This window comes from Marmota monax, unplaced genomic scaffold (assembly GCF_021218885.2).
Source record: "Marmota monax isolate L192 unplaced genomic scaffold, Marmota_monax_Labrador192_F-V1.1 WCK01_AAM20220418_F8-fsc00020, whole genome shotgun sequence".
NCBI classification, from domain to species: Eukaryota; Metazoa; Chordata; class Mammalia; order Rodentia; family Sciuridae; genus Marmota; species Marmota monax.
Window position 1 is genome coordinate 10,770,115 of NW_026692912.1, and position 27,055 is coordinate 10,797,169.

Here is a 27,055-nt window from a genome sequence, read left to right on the forward strand (position 1 = left end):
TCATTTCATCCAGACCTGGGGCTAGTCTCCAGGCAACTGATGTCTATCTAGTCCTCCTTCGAATGCGTGTAATCACTGCATGGTTTATGTTAGAACTTCATTTCGATGATGCAACATCAACTTTCTTTGTCCAAAGGGGCAGTGTCTCAATGAAGCCTTTTCAAATTTTTCCCAAATAAAAGGCATATGCATACAAGGCTGCTGCAGGGGCTAAAAGATCAGGAGCACTAAGACTGGACCAAAGAAACAAGGACAGATCCTGGGGCTGCCCGTTCAATATTTAAACAGAGCAACAACCCATTAAGGCAACTAATTTAAAGTCATTAATGTTTCTGACTATTTTCTTCCAACTAAGTGAATAATTTATAGCCAGTTACTAATAAAAAGAAGAAAAAAATATGTATTAGCATAAGCCTGCGTCCTAGGGACAGTGCTCCACAATAGAAGAACACACGGGAGCTTATCTATTAGGATGAATAAAGGAGACAGAATCAGGCTCTCCTCCCAGTGTTGGGGCGGGGGACAGCTGGCAAGATGGGAACAAATTTCAGGGCCTGGTCCTAAAGAAGGAGCTGATGCCATCTCACCTCACCACCTGGTTCACATATTCCTCCAGATAGACCCATAATGCTCTGCAGAGTGTCACCCACAAGCAGGTTTTGCATGTTTTCTTTCTTCTACCAGCAATGTCTTCCCACCCTCTCTCCCTAGTTAAATCCAATGTGTTAGTCAAGGATTACCTCCTTTATGTAGTTTTCTTTAATTACTCTTCTGGTTTCGTAAACACCTCAAGCAGGCCCACACCACCTCCGTGTATTCATTGTGTAATGAATATCTAATCCCCTGCTTCCTTCAATAAATGATTAAATGGGGGAGGGCAGAGAGATGGGTGGCACAACCTATACCTGTGTGGCATTCCAAAAAAATTGGTTGGAGGCTTTAAAAAAAAAATGCATACAGCATGATACACCCTCAGCCATCGGGGGTTCCTGAGGACAGGAATGGCTCCCTGAGGGCACAGAGAGCCTGAAAGGGGCAGGAACAGGAGATGGCCTCACCTTACGAAAACTTGAGCTCTTACACACTCTTATAGCAGTGCTGATGACACAGAAAAAAAAAAAAAAACAGTTCAAGGGAAACTGTATACACTGACTTCTAGTTATGAGAATAAACTGATATCATTTCACAGCTCCAAGATCTTATCCAGGATAGCTTAAGAGTAGAACTCAAGTCATCCGAGAATTTCAAGGTGGGCTTTGAATTCAGAGTTACATAATATACCAGTTGGTTAACCTTGGACAAGCCACTTAAATAGTACAAGCTTGAGTTTTCTCCTTTGTTGAAAGACTGTGATTATAGTACTCATCTTATGAAGCTATCAGGAGCTTTTAAATGAGATGATATACAGCCGAATGCCTAGAACATACTAAATGACCACAGATGGTAGGTTACTCTGCGTTTCATTTACCTCCAGCATTCCATGAATCTCTTAACTAAATTCTCCTATCCATCTATCCATCTATCCATTCACCCATCTACCCAAACACCTACGCATCCAGCCAAGCTTCCAGCCAGCCATTTCTTTTATCATTCAGCCAATTAATGTACTATTCCAGTTCTTCCTTAGGCAGAGGGGCTACAGACAGCACAAACCACTGTTCTTTCCATCAAGGAACTGTGAGAGTTGAAGGAAGTGTCAGATATGTGCACATGTACTTAGGATGGATGGCAGTAAGCCTTGTGATGATGAACAGCCGTGGGACTGTGAGTGCACAGAAAGAAGGGTGGTGCATTCACCTGGGGTAAGGGCTGAGGAGGTGCTTCACAGAGAAGACTCTGAAGTTGGATTGAGAAAATGAGTAGCAATTTTCTGCCTGCAATTTTCTGCCGAAGGGGTGAGTCTTTCAAGAAAAACATGATCAGTACTCAGAAAGCAAGACATATTGAGGGAAGGAAAATATGGCCCAGGAGGTTGGAGAATATGGTAGTGCAGAAGTGGGAGGTACACACAGGTAGAGTGGAGCCCAGTCTAGGAAGGAGATTTATATAGCAGACAAGGCCATTTTTTTTTTTTTTTGTATCAGGGAGTGAACTCAGGGGCACTGAGTTCACCAGCACTGAGCCACATCCCCAGCCCTATTTTGTATTTTATTTAGAGACAGGGTCTCACTGAGTTGCTTAGTGCCTTGCCATTGCTGAGGCTGGCTTTGAACTCATGATCCTCCTGCCTCAGCCTCCCGAGCCACTGGGATTACAGGCATGCACCACCACGCCTGGCTCAAGGCCAACTTCTTAATCTGTCCTATTAAATAATTTGCTTTTCATCTTAAAGATTTTAGAGTACATGCATCTGCATGGGGTAATAATATTGACTAAAATAAGAGTAATAATCATAGCAAAAAGAATAGCAAATAATTGAACACCTCTGTGCCCTTTGTCTGGCCTGTACTGAAACCTTTACAGGTGTTAGCTTGTTTGGTCCTATGGAAGCCCTTTAAAGAAGGTTCCACTGCCCTCCCCTTACTCATCAGCTTATTCCTAGTTCTCCTTCCTGGGACAGGAAATTATCTGAAGACTCACGCAAATGTTAAATCAGTTAACTGACAAATAGTAGAGCACAATTTAAACTGAATTACACATGTTCACATTGTAAATGCAGTGGCACATATTTGTTTTCATAAAGATGGAAACAGGAATTGAGACCTGATCACCAGTGCCTTCTGAGCACGGCTGGAGACCCTTTGGAGGTGTGTTCACTCTCATCTGCCTTCAAAGGCCTCCACGTCAAGAGTGAAAAAGCCCACTGCTGTGCAGGTGACAGAATATAAGGAAGGTGCTGCAGGCAGGAGAGTGACAGAGCCAGATTTAGAGTGTTTTCCAAAGATCACTCTAGCTGTCAGGGTGGACGATGGATTTGTGGACCACAAGGCTGGAGGAAGAGGCTGCTGCAGGAATCTGCATCAGGGAGAACAAAACCTCCTCCAAAGCAGCCACCGTGGCCCAGGAAGGAGGGGATGGACGTGTGGTGATCTGGGTCCAGATGGACAGGATCTCGATGTCACTGATAACCCTGGCTCGTCTTCATGGAGGACTGACTGTGTGCCAGGTGCTGGGTTGGGCATGTGTCAGGTATTATTCTGCACCCACATGGGAGGTTGACACTTTACAGAAGAGAAAACTGAGGCTGTGTCCAGCACTTCTTAGTTTGCTTAAGATCATTCGGTTTGCCAATGACAGAGTTAAATTCCAAATACAGAGTCCTGTTTCTGAACAGCACTACCTAAACTGCAGGAAACTCAAGAAGTTCCTCTGCACACTCCAAGAAATCCTCCCCTGCCTTATTTGAATGCCAACACCTCTTTTTCACGGCCTTTGAGGCCACCAGGGAGTGGCTACTTATTAACAGCTGCCTCATAAAAATCTTGTCACAAACACGGAGCCAGCAATTAGGTCCTCCGCTAGCCTTCCACTGTCTGATGAAGGACGATGTACTTAAGCATCCCTAGACCTCTCAGGAGGAAGCCACAGTCATGAAAACACATTGGAGTTGCTCTCAGCCATGTGCTCAATTCCATGACACCGGTTCTCAGCCACCCACTCCATCTGCTGGAAACCGCTGGGCAACACGGAGTGGGCGTGGAGCCTAATGAAGCAAAGAGAGGCCAGGTGCTCCCACTCTGGGCCAGAAGGCCCACAGCCACCTCAGTGGCAGGGTGAGAGGAGAGACAATGAAAGACTCAGGATTCAGACCATCATATTTGAGATTTTTGGCGGTCAGAGAAGGGTAATGGAGCATGTCTAAAATTGTGTTTCTGAGGATACTTCTGTTCTGCAAGATGTTAATAAATGTTCCAGGGGGAAAAGCAGAATCTGTGCACAAGATGGTATCACAGACACTGGGTTAAACAAAGCAGCCCAGCTCTCTGTACTGCAGCCCACTGTCTTTAATAGATGAAAAGACATTTAGAAAGCTCCAAGAGGAAGAGGGAGTGAGCAGAATTTCCAAAAATTTGCTTTGACTCATGCATTTCTGTGCAAGGAAATCTTTATTTTTTTTTAAAAAAAATATATATTTTTATTTGTAGATGGACACAAGCCTTTATTTTATTTATTTATTTTTATGTAGTGCTGAGGATCGAAACCAGGGCCTCATGTGTGTGAGGCAAGTGTTTTACCACTGAGCTACAACCCCAGTCCCCCAAGGAAATCTTGATAAACAAGTTTGGAAGTGAAGGGCTGATGTATACTGTCCGCACCCCTTTCCCACAAAATCCTTCCTGATGGTGGCAGCAAACTTGCAAGCACAATGCTATTGAGCTGTTTTGGTAATGGCTTTGACAGCATGCCCTTGAGCACAGTTGATGTGCTACTTGTCAGGAAGTATGTCTATGGGGAAAGTGGGGTCTGCTGGAGGTCAGTACCAGGAGGCTTTGGTTCAGCACGGATCCCTCTTACACCATCAATTTGAAAGTTATAAAACTGAGCCACTTTCTGATGCCTATACACTCACTTAGTCAATAAATATTATTAAACCCTGCCTGCCTATGCATGAAGGTTTATAAATTTGAGGCATATCTTTGAGAGAGGAACACATATAAACAAGAAAAGAAATAAATTTTAAACTAAACTACTATTCAGAGGAAGCAAAAGAAAAAAAAATTTCAAAAGAATTATGTAAAAGATCCTAGCAAGTTTGGTTCCCAAAGGAGCAGAACTTTTGATTGGCTGGTCACCAGAGATGGTGCTGAGGAGCTGACTCTGAGCCCAGGGGTGAAAGGTGAGAAGGGGCCAGACAGGAGGAGGATGAGTAGTAAAGGGGGTTGTGTAGAAAGAGACATGGCAAGAAGAAGGACTAGTAAGTTCTCAGCCTCTAAAGAAGGGAACCCTTAGCTCCGTTCAAGAAACAGGAAGGAAAATAAGAAACAGGTTTGGCTGAAGCATAAGAAAATGCAGAGCAGGTGATGTTAGGGAAGACAGCCTCGCCAGCTACACATCACACAGGGTTGACAAGGTGTGGTGCAGGCTGTGTCCCAGAGTTTGGATTGCATTCTTAGGCAAACAGGAAACTATTAAAGCAGGAGAGTGATATTATCTGATTGATATTTTTAAAAAGTTACTCTATCTACTTTAGGGAAACTGAATTTTTTTTAAAAAGGGTGTAGTTGAAAGGAGGAGGTAAGAAATGACAGTGGTCAGAATTTGACACACATTGAGGAGATTCAAATGGATTCTTTCATGCATTCATTCTCTGAGGACCCATCTAACTTGTAAATTAAAACAGCATGCTATCCAATCACAATCTAGGTCAAGGAGACATACGCTAATAATCTTACTCTGAAATTCTGCTCTAACCGGGTGAGAGAGAGAGAGGGATTTCCAAGCGAAGGCAAAGATTATGCAAAAGAAAAAAAGAAAAACTAAAAAACACAAAAGACTTGTATGAGGTATTGTTTATAATGATGTCATATTAAAACCTCCCACGTGTCTAATTGTAGAGGCTGCTTAAGAAAATCATGGTGCATGAAATGGATATTTTAAAATAATTCAGTGACATAAAAATGTTTAAGGTGCGATACTAACACATAAAGAAGTGGGAGCTTATTGACTTGAAGTCAAAGGTATTAATGGGGTATACATATAGGGGGATGTGGGAGGCGGATTCTTGGTGGATGTTGAAGGAATAAAAATAGATAGGGAAGACAGTAAAATTTTGAGTGACCCTGAATGCTCAATGTAGGGGAAAAAAATCACAATAGCATTTATTCAGTTCTTGATACAGTCTTCCTGAAGATTCTCAGGTGATCTACATTTGTCATTTCTTCAGCTCCTCCTAGCAATCTTCTAATATAAGGATCATGATTTTGTGCATTGGGAAACTGAGGCCCAGAGAGGGCTGATAACTCTATCTAAGCCATGCAAGTGGAAATTGATGGGGTTGGGATTAGCACTCAGACATTTCTGACTTCAAGGCAACTGCTATTTAGCACATGAGTTCCAAAAATGAATTTCATCGTTTTCAATGTGTGGCCTCAGCTTAACATGCAGATCTGGGGTTTTCACAGCATTCACGATCACACAGGAGTGAGACATAGACATGCTTTCAACAAACAGCAATCATCTCCCATGTGTCAGATACTGATTTAGGCCCAGAAATGCAAACACCACCCAAGCAATAAGACAATCCCTGCCTTCTGCCCAGCTAAAAGAGCTAGACGGAAGCAAATTACAATATGCAAAAATGAATCCAGTGATTAACACATGTATAAAGGAAAACTAGGACAACCCAGTGGGAATCCTGACTTCCACAGGATACCTTCGTGGAAATGCACGCCTTAGGTTTGACTTAGAAAGACAGGTAGGATTTCACTTCTGCAGAATTTGATGGTTTAGTTAAAAGGTTTAGAACTCGCTCTGATGGGTTTTTCCTGGATCTACCACACTTACTAGGCTGTCTGTCCCCTTGGGCAGGTTAATATAGCTCTTTTTGCCTCAGTGAGATGATCTATAAAATGGGAATTGTCATTGTACCTGCCTCATATGGTCACTCTGACGATCAAACAAAATAAGATGTATATTGCTGCCTAGAATAAATAAAGTGTGAGTAAATAAATTATTTATAGGGGCCAGATAGGTGACTTCATGCAGAGACAGTGGCACGATGAGAGACACAGAGAGAGGTCAGAGCTCATGGATTTAGAAGAGACAGCGATCAAAACTCTGTGGGGCTTTGGATGTCACGTTCCTCAGCCTGAATGCTTCTGAAGGTGCTAGGTGGCCACAGAAGCCATGGAGAAGAGCTGAGTTATCGGAAACTGAAAAGTGAGAGGCAAGAAGAAGCACAACCAGATGCAGACTGAAAAGAAAGACCAGGCTTGGAAATCAGGCCAGGCCAAGTGCGTTCCTCACATACACAAAGTCATAGAGATGGCCAGGAAGATGATGAGGTAGCAGAGGGAAAGAGAAGAGGGAAGATCAACAGGAGGGGCAGAAGGAAAATGTCTACTCTTTATGAAATGTTGGGCACTGTACTAAGATATTGCAAGGACCCCACGAAACACTCTACTTGGGGAAGTAGAGTGACAGCCTAGGTGACATGCTAGCAGAACAAAAATTTAACTTCAATTCTTTCTAGTTCAGAATACTCATACTTTTGATCACTGTATTACTTCCTTTCCTACAGACTGGACTCGACTTCCTGTTCTTGGGGGCCTGTGTTCCTGACCTCCAGTCAAGGGTCTTTTCACTCTTAGTTCTCCAGGTTGACACCAACCACAATTTAAAAGACCATCTACTGTTTGCAGGTCTTGGTGCTAGAAGATTAGATTGTTGCTAATCTTCTTAATTCCTCCAGAATTTAAAGGACCCATTCCCATTCACAGATGAGAAAGCTGGGGTTCCCAGAAGTGAGCTCTGCCCCCAGGGGCACAGATCTACTGTCTCCCAGAGGATTTATAAGGGACAAAGTGCAACAGGGTTCTATGAGCAATGCAAGTCTTTCCAGCATCTCTGGGACCCTAGGACAGCCTGCTGTCTTCCTGGCAAGAGGTGCCAGGAGAGCCTACCTCGAGACTTGCTCCTCCGCTTCCGCTTCCCTGCCGAGGCGCTGCGCGGGGCTGGCTGCAGCTGACTGATCTCGATGGGCGTGTTAGCGCGGAAACTCTCCTTGAACTTCTGCATCAGGGACTCCACTGTCTCCTGCGTCGCCTCAGCTGCTGATACAGGGTGGCAATGGGCTGAGATTAGGGCTTGGCCCACCCTGAGCCCCTGGAGGACTGGGCTTGGCCACCTTGAGTCTCAAAACTCCCTCCCTGACCCGTGGAGATATAGAACCACACGCCATGGGCATAAGCACAGAGGTAACGTCAGCTTTATTGAACACCTACTATGTTACAGGTGCTACCCTGTGCCCTTGGGATACATCGGTAACAATTTAGATACAATCCACATTTCAGGTAATTCATTCTTTGGTAGCATACAAATCCGAGCAATGCTAACCCTGGAGCACTTATGTGATAGGAGAGTTTAGAACTCTAGAGCATCTCACTTCAGGCTTTCTGAAGAGAGCAATATCTAAACAGAGATCTTAAGGATGAGTGTAAATTAGCAAAGGCAGATCAGGATGGAGGTGGGGAAATCTGGAAAGTAAATGTCCAGGGCAAAAGAAGCATGTGTGATAATCTGGAGCCAGAAGGAGCATGATTCTTGAGCAACAGAAAGGTCCTTAGTGAAGGTGCAATGGAGCTTGCACGGGTAGATGGTAAGAAACAGCTGGAGGGAGATGGACACCTTGTAAACCACATTTGGAATCTGGATGTTATCTCAATGGCAAAATATTGTTACTGAAGGGCTTTAAATAGGAAGTTCATGGGAAATTGAGCTCTTTGTTAACAATTATTAATTTGACTGTGGAGAATGCAAATGGAGGCAAGAGAGATGACCAGCATTGAGACTTTTGCAGTAGCCAGTCAGAGGCAATGGTGCCTGAACCAGGGCAGTGGTAGCAAAGGTCACTCAACTTCCTAGGAGATAAAACTCCAGTACTGTGGATACGTAGGTCACTTAGCACCATATCCCCATTATACGGAGCTTACACTGAGGTCTGCAAACGAGCTGCGTGACTTGCTCCAAGCCAGCAAGTGATGCAGTCACACTTTAGGATCTCTAGTCTGACATTCCCTTTACAAACAACACCTTCCAATGATTTGCTAGCAGGATTTCCACAAAGTTTCAAAACGACTGGTTAGAAAGTTCCAGCGAATGAAGAAAGTGAGGTCAGAAAGGCAAAGAGAAAAGGGCAGAAGATAAAAGGAAAGGGGAAAAAACCAACAAGGGTTGAGAAGGAAGGAGAAAGACAACATGAAAGGCAAGGAGGGGAGACCAGAAAGAAGACTGGGGGGCTGCTACATGGCCCCCGTGCCTTTGTTCTGAGACATTCCCAAAGACAGCCTTGACTTTGAAATCTTCAAACTCAGCCCTCCCTCCGTCTCTGTCTCCGGAGGCGAGGGAATTTCTTCAGCTACCTTCTGTCTGAGACCAGGAGACAGCAGGTGCCAAAGACTTTCTTTGAAGAGGTTTCATCGGATTGGACAAAGAAGGTTCCTGAACATCCCAGCACCCACGGCTAAAGTGTTCCTGTTTCCTCCAGATATCCTCCCATTAGACAGATATGTCTGCAGGGTAGGTGCCACTCAGCGGGCTGATTGGGAGAGCAGGTTCTGTAAGAAGCCTCATCCTCAGGGACACAAGGATAATCTTTGGTGTCTAGGGAAAAGACAACAGGCAACAGAATGAGCTGCATGGTGACATTCTAGCTCCCTCACTGCTCCTGCTCCCCTCTCCAAGAATACCTGCCTTAGGTCCTACTTAACGTGGTGCAATAAGACTCCAAACGTGGGCTTCTTATTCAAGCCTGCAGAGGAGACCCCTCCAAAGGAAGGTAAAGTTCTGAGAAGCAACGTCAGGCCCAATTTGATTCCTTAAACCCAGAGAGAAGAGTGACTTACCCAGAATTGAAAGAGGTAAGATAAGCCATTGTAAAAAAATCCAGAACAAGTAGTGGACTGTCTGAAATTCTCAAATAGAGGGACTCCCCTAGGTTTGTCAATATTCATTCGTTCACTCATCAACCCATTTATTTATCTCTTCATTCAGCAGCATTTACAGAAAAACCATCACGAGCCTCTGGTGAGAACAAGAGGAACACGTCTTGTAACAACCAAACACTGTAGACTGGTTGGCTTAAAAAAACATCATGGAATGGTGGCTTCAACAGCAAACTCTTATCTTTGTAGGGTCATAAGGAGGTAAGTAAAATTGAGTGAGGTCATAAGGAAGGGCAATAATCTGATTGGACTGGAAAGAGAGACACCTCTTTCTCTCTCCCTCTACTCCATCATATGAGGACACAAAGAGGAGGTGACAGTCTGCAAGCCAGGAGGAAAACCCTCACCAAAACCTGACCCTGCTGGCCTTAGACTTTTAGCCTCCAGAACTGTATGAAAATCATTGCTTATGCCACACCGTCCACTGTATTTTATCATTTAGTCCAATCAGACTAAAGCACAACCTAAAAAAGACTGTGACCTTGTCTAGGAAATAAAGGAAACTTGCTTCATGGAAGTTGCCATGTGACTAGGGTCTGAAGAGTTTGCATCATCAAGTGGGAGGAAGTGTTGGGTGTTGGAGAGGTGAGATGAGGACAGAAAAAGAGACAGAACAGTCTAAATGAAGACCATTTAGGGAGAAGGACTATGGAAGGGGTTGAAACCGGCCTTTGGTACTGAATTACTGCCAGCAAGTGACATGAGATAACCCAGGAGAAGAAATAGGAAGCCTAACCCTGACCCTTACTCCTTGGACCTTGTGAAGGATGGACCATGATGAAGGTTTTAGAGGGGCAGGAGCAGATTTGCATGAAGGGAAGATTTCTCTAGAAAAACAGAGAAGAATTCACTGGGAAAGAACAGGAATGAAAGTGAGAAGACCAGCTAGGAAGATAACACAGCAACACCAGAGCCCAAGTATGAGACGATGGCTGCCTGGAGTACTGCAGACACCGTAAAGATGGAGATGTAGGTGGAGTAGTAGAGAGAATAGAGGCAGAAGCAGTAGAATGGTAGAGACTGAGAAGTGGGCAACATGGAGAGTGATATTGTAGGTAAAACACCCTCGGGTCGTGAAGGCAGACTGAAAGGGGCAGACATGGGGTAGAGGGACTTATAGTTTGACTCCTGGTCTTCTGGCTTTTCACAGCTGCAGAACGATGGTCCCTCAACAAGAGCAAGGACCCTATAAAAGTCCACATTTGATAGGCATGAACAAGCTTGGTTTTAGGTATGGAAACTTAGGGGTCTCTTCAAAACATCTAAGTGGCAGTGTGGAGTAGAGACTTGAGTTCTTTGGGTCACACACTTACAAGAGAGAGCCAGCCTCTAGGGAGACATGCATCCCTTCGAAGAGGTAAGAGGAAGTATCTGTAATAGTTAAGAACATGAGCTTCTGGCACAGTGCAGGCAACAGAATGCATACACACCCCTATCTGTGCTGGTTGCTCTCCATTGGCACCCGGATCCACCATGCTCCCCAGGTGCATTCTTCCCATTGGCACCCCTGATCCACCATGCTTCCCCAGATTCATTCTTCCCATCTGTCCCAGTGGCAGATCCCTAGGGGCAGTATCACCTAGCTCCATGTTATCTGGCTGCAAGGTGGGTTTGGCCAGTAGGATGCTCTGGCTAAAGATGGGAAGGGAGAGTGTGGAGTATCTGTTCCCTCACTCCATTCCTGTTTCGGTACCATATCTGATAGAGACAAGGACCCTGGGTAATCACATCTTCTGCCAGGGGTCCCTTTTCCACAGTTCCAAATCTCACACCAATAAAACCACTTTCCTCTCCCTGGCCCTTCAGTTCCAGCAGCTAATAGTGGCTTCCTGTCCTGTCCTGTCCTGTCCCTGGTACCTTGATTTCCACATGTTGACTCTCCTTGCTCTTCCTAGACCTCCACAAACAGTTGATTCATTGAATTCTCATGAAATCTTTTTATTTGTGGATGCTTCTTTGTCTAGACAGAAAATGACTGATACACTATCCCCTCTCTGTTCTTCCTATCTCTGAAATTCAGCAATTTCCAAAGGTCAGCGTATCCCTGTCCTGTTATTTCTACGTTCTTTCCCTTGAGCTGATATAGACTTGAATGGCTGGGGGAGAGGAAAGACACATGGAGAGAGAAGGTTTGCTCCCCTGAGCTTCAAGGGTTTCTGATCCCAACTGTAGCAGATCCTCTCCATCTGTTTGGCTGCTTTTGTCTTGGCAACAATGCCAAGAGCCCAGGCGGGCTGAGGGGGCCAGTGCTAGTGTGTATCTCTCCCCTCTCCAATTTCGTCCTGCATGCCGCCCTCTTCACAGCACCCCTCCAGCCCCCATTCTGCAGCTCTATCAATATCAATCCATCAAGTTGTTCAAATAAGCCTTATTACCTCCTGGTACCCACCAAGCTCTGCCTCCCCAGAGCGGCAAAATGCTCACCATGGCCTGGATGAATGCAACAGATGGTGCTTGATGTGAGCATCGCGGCAGGCCGAGGAAAGGGAGGGAGACGAGGGGAATGCTGCCTCTTTCTAATTGACATATGAGAGGTTGTCGAGCTTAATGGGAGTGAACCACCCGGGTCTAAGGGGAGAAGCCCTGGTGCCCAGGCCAAGCTGGAAAGAGAGAGGAGAAGAGAGCAGGAGAGAGAGGGAAGAGGAGAAGAAAACAGAGTGGAGGGCAGAATTATGCTCAATAATCAATGATGGGGGCAAAGAGGATGATAAGGGAGAACGGAGAACGGAGGGCGTGGAAAGGACGGGAAAGAACAGAGAGAAAAAGAAAAAGCCAAAGAGAAGACCCAGAGAGAGGGCTGAGCCATAGTCCCTTTGCAAAGGCAGAAGGGGCTTGTTGGTTTCCAGATACCAGGCAAGCCTCGGCCTCTTCCTCTACCTTGCAGAGCAGGCTCTGCATGTTTGTCTGCACTGATTCTTGACAACTGTATACTCAAACTGTTATGCACTGCTCTCTCCTCCCAACAGCACCCAGGATGTTCCACTACTGAAATATGTATAGGTTTGAGTTCAAGTTTTGATAGCACTTTATCACCTCTTTAATTTTCTCAGACACATTCAATCTGTGTTAGAAGAAAAATTCACAATTCTTGAGCGACAACTCTTTGCCAGGAAAGGAGCCTGGCATTTCCTTATGCTTTCTCATTTATTCCTCCTAACAGCCCTGAAAGGCAAGGATCATTAACTCCTATCTTAAGATGAGCACTAAAACTCAGAGAGGTTAAATGGTTTTCCAGGGTCACACAGCCTAGAAATAGCAGAACTAAGATTTGGACTCAGGTTACAGTAACTGAAGCTCCAGCTCCATTCATTGCACCCTTTAGGTCCTGCCTCTGGTCTGCTTGGTAGGTGAACACTGAGTTTGGATGCCACTTCTTCAGGCCTGGAAAGTGACTCTGATAGCCAGTTCCAATTTACATCATCTTGGCAAGGGAGCCCCAGGCAATTTGGTCCTAGATGGAACCAGTGAGTCCCACTGGTTAGAGACTGGTCTCCAATGCCAGAGGAGCCTTCCCCAAGACTTTCCAGTATGGGAGTACCAAGCTCAGCTCATGTGTCATGCTGTCACTTCTCTCTCATTATAGAATGATGCTCAGAGAACAAGCAGCCGGTGGTCACTGATCACGTTGACTGGTACAAGTGGGAAAGCCCACTCAAGTTCATTCCCATCTCTGCAGCTGGGTGGCCCTGAGTGACTGCTCTCATTTTTGCAACTCTAGTTTCCTCCTCTGTAAATGTTTGCAGGATTGCTAGGTTAATTCGACTCAGGTATGTACAGAGTCTAATAGAGCTTCTAGAACATAGTAATAGCTAAGAAGGAGTATGCATGGCCACTTATTACCCCTTCAGCTCAATGATGTGTCACTTCACTTCTCCCTTGCTTTATTCATTCTGAAAGTTGTTGGCATTATGAAATGGCCATTTTGGAAATTCTCTTCAAGACTACATATTTCCACCTTTATTCAGATATAAATGAAAGGCAACCAGAGAGAGTCATGGTTAAAGACAGCAACTGACCAAGGCCCAAAGCTCCTGTCTCCTATTTACATGACTCTTCCATGTTTCCCAAATTTTTGTTGAATACATTTAATTTCAGATCTTGAGATGATTAATTTTATGTGTCAAGTTGGCTAGGACACTATATCCAGATGTTTGATCCAACATTATTTTAGATGTAGCTGTAAGGGTATTGATTAGATGATATTGACATTTAAATGAGTAGACTTTGAGCAAAGCAAATCTCTCTCCAAAATTTTGGATAAGCCCCAGACAATCAGTTGATGGACTTGATAGAAGACTGACTTCTCAGAGCAGGAGGGAACAGTCCCCTTCAGACTTGTGCCACAACATCAACTCTCCCCTCCCCTCTCCAGCCTGCTGGCCCACTCTGCAGATTTTGGACTTACAGCCTCAACAATCACATGAACGACTCGCTTAAGATAAACTTCTCAACAAGGAGAGAGAAAGATACAGACGTAGAATACACACAACCAACAGGAGGTGTGTACGTCTACTAATACTGATCGGTTGGTGTCTTCTGGCTTTCGACTGGGTTCATTCAAATGCCAGGGTTGGGGGAAAGGTCATAGAAGATACCCCCCAGTTCTAAGTTATTACCTTAGCTAGAAAAATCCCACACAAAAGCAAAGAACCATCAAGTTTCCAAGTTGGGCAAGTTCAGTCACTGACACAATATCCCATCTCATGCAGGAGTCACCTCTTGATGAAAAGGTGGGGGTGGGGTGGGGGGAGGAAAGAAAGAAGGAGGGAAGAAAGGAGGGAAGGAAAGAAGGAAAAAAACAGGCAGTGTTCCTTAGCCAGATAATAAGCACATCTCACAACTAGAACAAATTCGAAACCCATAGTATACATTTTTAAAAATGGCTGCCTCTTCCCAACTCTCAGGGATAAAAAATTGATGGACAGAATTTTCTCACTTTTTAGTTTTCTCTCCCATACATTTTCCTAAACCTTTGGTGCCTGGTACAGCTTATCTTCAAGCAAGTGCCTGCAGACAAGACAAATGGACAAACAGCAACAAATACAAATTGGAAAACCAGGGAATAGCCTTTTCTTATACCCAAGATCTTGGGCCTATCAGTTAATACTGTAGACTTACAGGATGGTCATGATTTCAACTGGGAGAACTGCACCACATTTGAGTGATGGAACTAAACTCAGTGATATTTTCCTCTGTTCTGTTAACAACACAAAATCTTCCAGGTTCATGGAGCTGGTTCCATGCTCCCTAGCCAGAACACACAGAGTCTCCAAGAATCCTTCCAGCCCCAACATCTTGTAGTTCTAAATGTGAATGAATGTGCTTTTACCAAGACGGATGTAACAGTTACAGGAATCGCACTCCTCAGTTTGCAAAGCACTTCCACTTCCCTTAACTAATGTCACCCTAGAGAACTGAACTACCATTGTGTAGAGGCCAGAGAGGTAAAGGACATTCCAATGGTTGAATGGAGTCAATACCAGAGTCCAAGGAAGATAGAACTGTGAATTCTGGTTCTCAGATTTCCATCTTATTATTTCTGGCTCCGGTAGCATCCAGGATTTCCATTACCAGTCTTCTTCAGCTATTCCTGGTCATGGTTCTCTCTGGATCTTGCCATAACCCAGAACCTGAACAGAGCTCTAACATATAGAAATGCAGCTTCTGCCATGGTCTTCTGTCTGTTCTCATACTTCCTCTGTCATGCTCATCAGATTTTGGCTTTGAACTCAGAGAGACCATTAGGTCCTGACTGCAGGCATATTGTGCAAAACATTTGGGAAGATATGAACTTGTTGCTAAGATCCAGCACCATCATTTAGTGTGAGGGGAATTCATTTTTCTGGAAGGCCATTGGAAGAAAGGGGAAAATCCCACTCTCTTGCCTTTACTCCCTTCCTCTCCAGAAATTTAACCTCCTCATGGTTTCACTTCTTCCCCCAGAGAGTCAGCTTGATCTATTACAAGAGTTCACCTAAATATATTATTCCAATTTGCCAAAAGCATTTCATTAGCCAGATAATCACAGTAACAATAATGACATTTATCAATGATGGTTTACTATGTGATAAGGAATGTTTTAAGGTAAACACAGCCATCACTTAATGTAATCCTCATAAGACATGGGATGCACATCCTCATTTCTTCATCCATCCTGAACCCATATCTTCACTAATTTTCACTGTCCCTTGGCTTAGGCTTCGCTGTGTCATGGACAATGGTACATGGGTGGAAGTCAGCATGTGCTAGTTCTGAGCCTGGGCTTCAAGAGATGCCACCCATTTCTGCTGACACATTTACACCTACCACTACCAAGGGGAACTTGTCACAATTAATATGTTGGTCTAGGAGGACGAATAGTGAACCACAGATTCACATCTCTGCAGCACAAATCTGCTGCCCTAATACCTACAACCTGGGTCCCTGACATCAGCCAACATGTAGATGACAAGTAAACCCAGTGAGATGAGTGTAATGTTCCATCTAATCCTCAGACACAGGACTAATCAGTATTATTATTGGATGCCCCTGAGATTTTGTGGCAATTTGTTATATAGCATGGTTGTCACAATGACTGACAGGTACACAAGTTTTCAAGATACATATCATTATCTCCATCTTTCAAATGGGTAAGACCCACAGAGGTTAATTAAGTTTTCAAGGGTCATACACAGCCTATAAATTACAGAGCTTCACAGATATATTCAAATATTACTTAATGGCTTGTTCTAAAGTAGGGCCAATAAATATGGTTTGATGAATGACTTCCACATTGGAGAAGATGGGAGGAACCATTCCTCTGTCAGCCAACTTCCCCTTAGATCATATTAATAATCACTGTGAGGATGACCCCAGAAACACAACCATCTGAAATGGAGCAGTCTCTCTTCGGTGACTTGAAGTTCACCAACACATTCATTAGCAGGCTTCAGAGTTGGGCTATGCTTATTCAATCGATGGACAGATGTTTCAGGGTATCTATGGCTGGGCACTCAATGCAGGGTACAAGATATGCAATTTTAACATGAGTACAAAACTCACCCATGACAGGGTCAGGAGGGAGATAATGAGAGAACAGAATATGTAATTTGTTCAACTCTTTGTGTATGTGTGTGAGGGGGTGGTACTAGGGCCTTGTGCATGCTAGGTAACTGCTCTACCACTGAGCCACATACCCAACTTGTACTATTCTCATTACCCAACTGGCAGATTTTTCATCCATTTTCCTTTAAACTAATCTTCCCAATGCAATAGGGGAGTTATAAATTTAAGCACATGTAAGTCAACTACAGCAAATGGCAAAGATTTTGGAGTGAAATTAATGCAGCCACATATAAATACATCCTATTTCTGAATATTAAACTCTTAAAATAGACTGGCTAAATATATAGACAATAATGGATTGAGGCTGAGTTGGCGTTACTATAAAGCTTGGGATTTTCCATTTAATGACTTATAATTTCAATTTCCCTTTTCTCCAAGATGGTAAGAGCAAACTTGCTTTATTATTCGTAATTATATGCCACCACCACACAAAATCCCAAGCAGAAAGCTAGAGAATAAAATCGGTTGTTTAGCACATTACCCTGAAGTGAAAACTCAGAAGATCTGGAGGCAGAAGAAAATGATATCAGTTCTAAGTCACTTTCTCTGTGTCTCTGGAAATTTCACCAACCTCTGTGAGCCTCAGAAAAGAAAGCATATTGTGAAATCTATGTGTCAAAGCATTTGGTAAGCTGGGTCACTACAAAAGTTTGAAATATTGCCACTTCACTAATGTTAGTAAATCATGGAATTCTGAATTCTGCTTCTTACATCCTTAAGATTTTTGGAGTGAAATTAATGCAGCCGTATTATATCCTTAACTAGATAATGCACATATGAAGGGGTGAGATAAGACAATGAAGGTAAAAAATGGTGCAAAATTATTTTATTATCATAGACACCAAGATCCAAAGCCTGACTCTGTCTATTAACATCTGCTCACCCTTGAGTACAGCACCATATCCTCTCTGAGCCTCAGTTTTCATTTTCTAAATGCCAATGAGGATACCTATAAAAAATTAAGACAAATAGCGATGCAAATTTCTCATATTTGTTGAGTGCTTATACTAGACACTGTTACCTTTATGCCTCTCATCACAAACCTGGGAAGTGGGTGACATTACCATCATCATTATGGGGACAGAAGCAGGCCTGGAGCCCAAAACTGGAGCCCAAACCTGTTTTCCTTCTATAATCTTAACTACTATGGAAATTGTAAATATAAACAGGAAAACAGAAGGCAGAGAAGGAACATGGAGTGTTGGGGCTGTCCCAGACACCTATGTGGGGCTACCATGTGGTGTGGGCCTCATATGTATCTCCTAAATTGTTTTCATCCCATAACTAGATAATCCTGAATTATCTTTTTTTTTCCCCTCCTTATTTAGCCCTAGTTAAAACTGGCTCAGCTAAGTACTCTGGATGCCTCCTTTCTTCTCTGTCCCTTTCCCAGGAAGCAGCCAAAAAAACTGAGCTACAGCAGCAGAGAGGACTGGAAATCATGTCTTCACTGGAGCAGAACAAATTCCTCCTCTGATGTTTTTTTGGTGAAATAATACAGATCCATCCTGGGGAGCCGTTTGCACAGGGAGGCTGCATGCACGGGCGAATAGGTCTTGAGGAATGCTCTCATTTTCCTAGACGTGCACAATGAGGTAGAGCAATGTGATAAAAGAAAGAGCCAGAGAGGAGGAGAGATGTAACAGCTGAGATAGAACCTCCAAACTGAGCTTGTCTCATGGCAACCTGGGAGATCCTGATAACTCTTGAAGGGAGCTCACACTCCAATGGCTTTTTTGATAAGGGGAATTCCAGGGTCATAAACACCATGATCCATTTCTCTCCTCTGATTTTTTTCCTCCTCTTCCTCTTCCTTTATCTCTTGCTAGTCCCCTCCTGATTTAAATCTACGGAAGTCAGACCTCACGTGCCTGGGTTAGAGGTAGGCATCTAAATCTACCAATAATGTAGATTTTATAAGCACAAAGTCAGTTTGATATTTTTCTCTCTACTCTTTATTTTTCTTTCAGTAATTTGGGCATCAGAAAAAGCTCAATATGTGCTCACAATTAGGTGACCAGTGAGAAAATAACCCATATTCCTAGATAATGCTCATAGAAACATAAAATTTAGAACCAAGAAGGACACAGTTCTGCTCTTTGTTGTTCAGAACATTCCAATAAAATTATATTGAGATAGTGTCACATTAAGATTATGATTAGCCCAGTAGAGCAGGTCCAGATACGAGAAACCAGTCTGACATGGAAGCTTGTAATAGTATCAAGAGGAACAATAAAACTCTGTTAGGGAGTAGAAATTAGCTGACTTCAATTATTTGAAAGACCACAGTTCTGCTATGACTTCTAATACTAATGCCTCACATCTGTATTGCTGTAGCTGATTCCCAGGATCCACACTGCAGACATTATACACTTTGACTTACTCTTATGCAAAATGTTTGAGACCAGAAGTATTTCAGATTTTGGAGGGTTTTTCTTGTTTGTTTGTTTGTTTGTTTGTTTTTTAATGTTTGTATGGACTTTCCTGGTTGAACATCCTCATTATCTGAAAATCTAAGATCTGAAATGCTACAAAATCCCAAACTTTTCAAGTATCCTGTTGAGGCTCAAACATTTCAAATTTTAAAATATTAAGGATTTCAGATTTTGGAATGAGGGATGTTCAATCTGTATGTGTTATAATTATGAGAGCTAATATTTTTGAGTGATTATACTAGGTCAGACATCTGCTAAAGAATATTATAGATATAATTTCATGTCACTTCTATGTCACTGCACAGAAAAAACAAAACAAAACACTTTTTATAGCTCTCTTTTAAAGACAGAAAACTGATCCTGAGAGATTAAGGATCTTGACTAAGACAGGGTTATTTCAACCTTGGCACTACTGACATTTGGGCCTGGAAATTTCTTTGTTGTGCAGAATTATCATGACAAAGAGTTATTGTGCATTGCAGGCGGTCCAGCAGCATCCCTGGCCTCTACTCAGTTTACCCTAGCATTTCCCTCCCCAAGCAGTGATGACCCAAAGTGTCACCACATGCCCCTGGAACAGCAAAATCACCCCTTGAGTTGAGATCCAATGGAGTAATTACCTATGTGGTGAGGGGAAGGTTGAGTTTCAAACTCAGATCCATTTGGTGGACCAGGACCTTTACCTTAAGAATAAAAATAGTAATAACTGTAATCGCCAAATCGGTCCTTTCATGAATCTACTGCCTAACAATAAAAAGAAGATCTTACAAAGGCATTAAGTCCCCCGAAATTAGCAGTAATCGGGCAGAGATCCCACATTGCAAAATAACATAGAAGAGATTCAAACATTTGATAAAAAGCAGGTCAGACCACAATGAACATCATCCTGTGAATTTCAAAGTTGACCCTCTTATTTTTTATTCTCCTCCAGTAGCCACAGTATAGTCATTAAAGTAATTTTATAATTATAGAGCAAGGAAAAAAAAATCTTAATATGAAAAGTCTTCTCCTGAGCAGAAGCCCAGAAAGTCCACCTTGTTTTTACGTGGACAGGATGGGAAGGTACCTTTCCAACCCCCTTTCTCCTCCCCTCCCACACACACCTAGACACAGTCCATCTGGTCCAGGCCCTGGGCTCAGGAACAACCAATCCATTATCTAGTTCCAGGCAGGAGTAAGTTGAGATGTGATGGCAAGTCCCCAGTTGAGCAGCACATGGACAAGTCTCCACTGACTTGGGTTATGTTACTGATGCCCGAAAAATAAAGACCTGGATGGGAGGGAAGCCCACAGCCTCGCACCCGGCTCTTTTCACCAGCAAAGCATCTACTCTGGGTCATATTTTAAAGAAGAGGAAAGTAAAGAAGAGACAGGCACATCTCTAACAAATGGAGACTGGCAGGAAAACCAAACCAAAACAAACAAAAACAAACCCCCAAAAAACCTCATGGATCCAAGTCAGTAGGAAACCTGTGGGAAGTCAACCGCCCCTGTGGCATTTCAGAGTCATATCTCAAAAAGTCCTGAAAATGCAAAGTATCATTGCAAGTTCAAGTTAAATTAAAGTTGGACTGAGTGGGTCTGGACACCAAAAGGAGTTCTTCCATGAACTGAGGATTTAAGCACTGAAGTAAAATAAATGACAAGAGGACAAGGTAGAGTTTCAGTCTAGAAAGGCCAGTGAAATCTCCTAAGAGATTCCATTTACAGTCACCTGCAAAACACAGGCACTGAAGCAACCCGAGGGTTTGAGTGTAGTGTGTGAAAGAAGATGTAAAGTTTTCCTAGGTGTCATATAGGAAGGTGCAGAAATGCAAAGTCAGATTCCAAAAGCTGATGAGTCATTTACTGTGGCTGGAGTCCTTGGAGTGCTACTACTATTGATGAGATGAAGGAAGGGTGTGGCGCACTACAAAGGGGCTTCAATGCCAAGCTAAGCATTTGTATTTCAACCTATATAACAGGGTTATATGAGCACATATTGAAAAGAAAAGTTGGACTGTCTGAGATTTACTTTAAAAAGATCAATATGACTGTCACTAAAAGAGAGATTCAGGAAAAAGAATAGGTAATGATAATAATGAAAAAAAGAATTGAACTATATTGAGCCACTCAGCATGTGTCAGGAACTGTACTAGGCAATTTTACCTAAATTTTCCAATTTAATAATCACAACAACCATAGGAGGTAAATACTTCAATAATTTCTTTTTCACAGAAGAAGAAATTAAGCCTGAAATTCAAATTGTGCTCAAGGTCTCAATATTAATTATTAATAAAGTCAATATAGTAATCCAGTTCCAATTCTAGTGACAATTCTAGGAGGTTTTATAAATTCAGACTAGCAAAACAAAGCACAAATCTTAACTATGGCAATATCAAGAGAAGTAGAAAATAGAATATCTGTTTGGATATATATGTATGTATGTATGTATGTATGTGATATATATATATGGGTTTTCATGGACAGAAGTTACAGGATCCAGATATGAATTAGAGGAGACAGAAAGAATTTAAAAAGTAACATGGTTGTGCCCCTAGGAATGATATATAACCATAAGCTTTAGGGTTGACTGTACCCCAACATATACAGAAGTTGCCTGAATGTGTCCTTCTTCAATTACAGAAGGACAACATGTCAGTGATATTTTTCTTGCCTTGATAGCTTTATTATAAAACTAAATCAAAACATTGACTGCAGAAGAGAAAAAAGCCAAGTCACAACATGAGGAATTTCCTACACCAATTTCAGGTGAGAGGAGGTGCAGAGATCATTAGATGAGACCCCACCCCAGATTTGGGGTTGTGGGCAAGACAGAGGATTTTGCAGACAACCATGGAAGGCCCTGGATGAATGAGCAGGGAGTTCATGCAGGACTGAACTTGAAACAGACAAACACCAGCAATGCAAATAATTCCTCACCTGTTCAATGAGCTGATCATGAATTTCTCTCTGGCTTAGACCCACTAGGTAAGCCCAGCGCTGGCCATCAGACACTGGATGTCTAATGTTCATCCTCCGGCACATCAGACACTTTGCTCCCTCTGATATTTACTACTCACCCTCAGCAAGTCTGAATCCCTTTTGCATTCTTCTCTCTTCTGATGTGCCTGACCCTCCCTACCTCATCCTCTCTCTTCTAAGCACTCTTTCACTTCCAAGCTAATTGTCTCCACCGATGTGTGCAAACAAACCATTTACGGAAAATGCCATGGAATGTTAATTTCATTTGGAATGGGGTAATTGCAAAAAGCACTTCCATTTTTTTATTATATAGAATGAATAAGTATTGTATTAATAGTGCCATTTCCAATTATGACCACAATTGCAGGCCTGTCATCTTCTAACTGTGGGTTATTTTTCTTGGAGCATTTTCTTTTTTCTGAAGTCTTCCTTTTAAATCCCCCCCCCATACCATTCCTTGCATCATTGTAATTAAAATAATGCAGAGTAATTATAAATGTATATCGGAAGCTCAAATACCAGCATAGACTATCCAATGAGTGCTATGTGCTTATTGCAATTTCTTCAGCAAAAGAGAAAAAAGGTTGGAGTCACCACTAAGGGATGAGAATGAGGCTCGAAAAGTCAGCAAGGAGCTGAGCAGAGCAGTGAAGAAAACTTGGCCAGAGTCTATATCCATGTCACCTGGATACTGGATGTATAGAAAAAAAATGTATTGACCATCTACCACCTGATTTTTCTCATCAAGGTGTCTCCATGAAGTTTTCTGGGTTTGTTTTGTTCTGAGATGGGGGTCTCGCTATGTTGCCCAGGCTGGTCTTGAACTTGAGGACTCAAGTGATCATCCTCTTAGCTTGCCAAATAGTTAGACCACAGGTCTATCCCACCATGCCTGGCTTGAAGTTTGTTTTCTTAATACCAGTTTACAGATGAAGAAACTGAGAGGTTTAAGAGGCTAAGGAAGCTGACCAAAGTGAAAACCTGGAAAGCGCAAGCTGAGATTTCATCCTTCATTCCATTACTAGCTAATTTTTATAATTAAAAACCACTGCAGAAAACCAAAACCAAAACGAAGAGTTCATTCATACGTCTATGGGTCAAGTGGGGCTCAGATTACCCAAGAAAGTTTCAGCTAGACTTCAAGTGGCAAATTGAGTTCAGCTCTATTTCATGTGTCTCTCATCCGCTTTGGGCCAACAATCTCTATGGGGTATATATGAGAAGACAATAAGAAGGACACTACTGTACCTACCAATATCAAATGTTCCTTATGCAACACTCACTAGTATCTCAGTGGCCAAAGCAAAGTTTCATGGCCAATCCGAACATCAGTGGGAAGTGTGCCTTGCCAATGGTGGTTGAAGGGGAGTGCATATTTGCTGAAAAATATTTAAAAAATAAATTATTGCTCTAATTCCTACTATACTGTGGACACCATACCACTGAAGGCCTAATTCCTAGAGTGCAGGGCTCAGGTCAAAGGTTGGTAAGCATGGTGACACAGATGCAGTATTGAGTCATGCGATTTGGAACGAGAAAGTTTGTAAAAAAAAAAAATCTGTTTAAAGAGCAATAATACTAGTTCTTCCTAAGAAAGCTGTTGGAGGATGACTGAGAGGCTACAGCAGAGTTCTAAAAAACCATAATGCTTCTTTGTATGCTCCTGTTTTATTGCTTTGTTCTGCTTTGATTTTTTTTCTTCATTAAACATTAATAACATTTATTTGATTATTTTCCCCTCAATCTATCCAAATGTAAACTAAATGAATAAAAAGACTATCCATTTCATTAACTGTTGCATTACCGGTGCTGACAGCATCAACTGGCTTGGAGCAGGCACTCAATAAGGATTTTTTAATAAATGAAATGAAAGATGTGGAAAATCCAGCTTATAAATATCCTGAACATGTAACATAAAAAACTCCACCTATGCCGAGCTGGGTACTGTCTTAACTCTGAAGAGGGAATATTTTTGAGAGGTACAGTGGTATGATGATGGTCATGGGTGTAGGTATGATGTTAGTAGTAAAGATAATGGAAATGATAAAGTATATACATTAAAGAGATTACTAGACTTGGAATCAAAAGGACTGATTACATCTTTCCGGCTGTGCAGCTTTGGCAGTTTTTGAACTTCTGCAATTCTCAGAAATCTTATTTATATAATCAGCTTAAGTATATACACTTTACCCAAATACCTCAAGTCTCTGAGATAATATGTTAATGTCTGGCACAAAATACACAGCAACCAGGATGATGGTGATGATGATGGTGGAGATAATGGTAGTGGTGAGGACCAGCATTCTCTTATTTCTTGTTTAGAAAACTGTATATTAAAAATAACTCTTGTAAAAGCAGGCAGGATGCACAGGGGATTTCTTGGGAAATGGCATCACTGTACGACCCACCTCTTCCTTTCTGGAAGGAATGTGGAAGGGGCCTTCATTCTTGGCAAGTCCTTGTATTACCTGATGTTAATTAAGCAGAGTCAAAGGAATTTTTTAAGTTTGTATGTGGGGCAATATTAGAAACTAATACTATAGTGCTACTCAAAAAATATAAATGGTGGTAGGAAACACTGCATCCCCAGGACCATTCTTGAACAGAATACCAGTTACAGCTTTCCAATACAATATTTGTAACACCTATTACTTTCTTAGATAGTGATTTTCTACCTGAGCCAGAGCTTTTGTTTTTAATTTAATAGACTCATCATGACACATCTAGATGAAAATTACTTAGCAGGGAAATGGCAGAATTCGCTTGAGTCTGCATCTCCTGGGTCATTCTCCCTATCATGAGACAATTGGGGTGTATAATTTATGATTCTAAATAACAATTTTATTTTCTTTGGCTAAAACTTGGATTGACCATTAACTAGTCTGATTTTTTTCCCATTAGATTAAATATTTTTGCTCTTTATTCCCATTTTGTCATAGTCTCCTGCTTCTGTAACACATATTTGCAGTGATATGTGATGGCTACCAGTTGAAAATGAGTTCTATGTGGACAAAATCCATGTTTGTAAAATTTACTACTGTTCGTCCAGTGACCAGCAGAGTGCCAGGCACAGAGCAGGCATTCACTGTGTCTAATGAATGAATCAATGGATGGATTATCCATTACTTTTACCCTGAGTTTCAAAGCACTTGATCTTCTTAAGTGATTTTTTTGATCAGTACCCAATTGGTTCAATACATAAAGATCTGTCTTAAAATATATTTCCAATTTAAAAACCTTTTCCATTAGGTTTTTAAAATCAGTTATAGAAGCACCAAATTTTGGAGGTATATGAAACTTTCAAAACTCTAGTCTACTAATGGGGAAATGGAGTCCCAGAGAGAGTGCACAACAGCTAAAGCAGGGTCAGGAGGAGAAGGCAGGTGGGTCGTCTTCCACCTGCAAGCCCTGTGCTCTTTTTGCTGCGCTCAGCTGGCTGAAGAACCCTTGGGCCTGCGTAACTTATTGTTTTATGGATTCACACTCCAGGGCATCACCTGGAGAGACTGTCACTGGGTGTAAATGAAAAGTGAAGAGAAGCCCGGAGGAAGCTTCTGCTCTGGCATTAATGAACAAGCAGCAGAATCCCAGCCTAATGTTGCATGAAGTTTGGGGAAAGATCGATAACCATCAAATCAAAACAGATCTGCAGCCTCCTAGTCTACCTAGACCCCTACCACCCCTCCCCTCCAGGCAGCCAGCGGGCCCTGAACTGTGTTATTCTTGGCTGGATTCAAGGCTGTTAATGAAACATCTTTATGAGGTATGGGCCTGAGCAAGAGCTCTGAGCACAGGCACAGAGCTTCTGGGTTCTCCACAGGACCCCTGGCCTTTGTAAAACCATCCAGGCAGGTGCCCTACTCCTGCTGTGAACTCCCCTGGAGCTTCACCTCTACCACCCAGCTTATGATTCTCAGCAGGTGTGCTGGAGGACAAATGGCTTTGGCCAATGTTAATTAAACACCTTCCCTATGTTGGCACCTTGCTGAGTGCCAATACTGTCAGCATTCATGTCCCAGAATAACCTGAAGAGGTGAATAATTTCTTACTATGTCCATTTAACAGATGAAGAACGTGCATCTCAGGAAAGTGAACTCCCCCAAGGTGACATGGCTGGCAGAGAGAAAGTGAAGTATTTGAACTCACAGTCTGACTTCACAGCCTGCACTTAAATCACTATGCTTCACAACCACACTGCTCACATGGGCCACAGGCTAGTTTGGGGAGGTCATGGCCTCTTCTCAAAATACCTTTCCCCCCATATTATTTATTGGTGCATTAATATTCTACATAATGGTGGGATTTGTTATTACATATGGTACATGCAAATAATATAACAATAAAGTTTGGCCAATATCATTCCCCAGTGCTTCCCTTTTCTCTCCCTTCCTCCCTCCCCCCAATCCCATCCCTTTTCTCTACTCTCTACTGATCTCCCTTCAATTTTCATGAAATCCTTCCCACCTTGCTTTTCCTTTTTCCTTCCTAGTTTCCATATATGAAAGAAAACATATGACCCTTGAACTTCTATGTCTGTCTTATTTAACTTAACATAATGTTCTCAAGTTCCAATCATTTTCCTGGAATTTCATTTTTATTTATCGCTAAATAAAATTACATTGTGTAAATATACCACTTTTTTTTTTTTGGTGCACTCCTCTGTTGTTGGCTACCTAGACTGGTTCCATAGTTTGGCTAATGTGAATGGTGCTGATATAAATATGGGTATGCATGTATCGATAAAGTATAATGACATTACTTCTTTAATATAATATAAATACTAAAGACTGGCATAGCTATGTCATAAGGTAGTTATATGCCTAGACTTTTGAGGAACATCCATACTTCTTTTCCAGCATGACTGAACTAATTTACAATCCCACCAACAGTATAAAAAACTGGAGAATGATATTGGCCAAATTATATTGTTATATTGTTTTCATGGACCCA

At 42.3% G+C, this 27,055-nt stretch overlaps 1 protein-coding gene across 5 annotated transcripts in view; it reads right to left on the reverse strand.

Annotated features, from left to right (window-relative positions):
• Positions 1 to 27,055, reverse strand: part of Astn2 (astrotactin 2) — an 848,095-nt gene that overhangs the window by 597,831 nt on the left and 223,209 nt on the right. For 2 of the 5 annotated variants that reach the window (XM_046451529.2, XM_058581647.1), the window contains one exon: positions 7,563 to 7,709. The exons of 1 other annotated variant lie outside the window; for it this stretch is intronic. In XM_046451529.2, the coding sequence (XP_046307485.1) occupies positions 7,563 to 7,709 (147 nt within the window). Of the gene's footprint in view, positions 1 to 7,562; positions 7,713 to 27,055 lie in introns of all 5 variants that reach the window. 2 more of the 5 variants (XM_046451531.2, XM_046451528.2) reach the window with 1 other exon arrangement.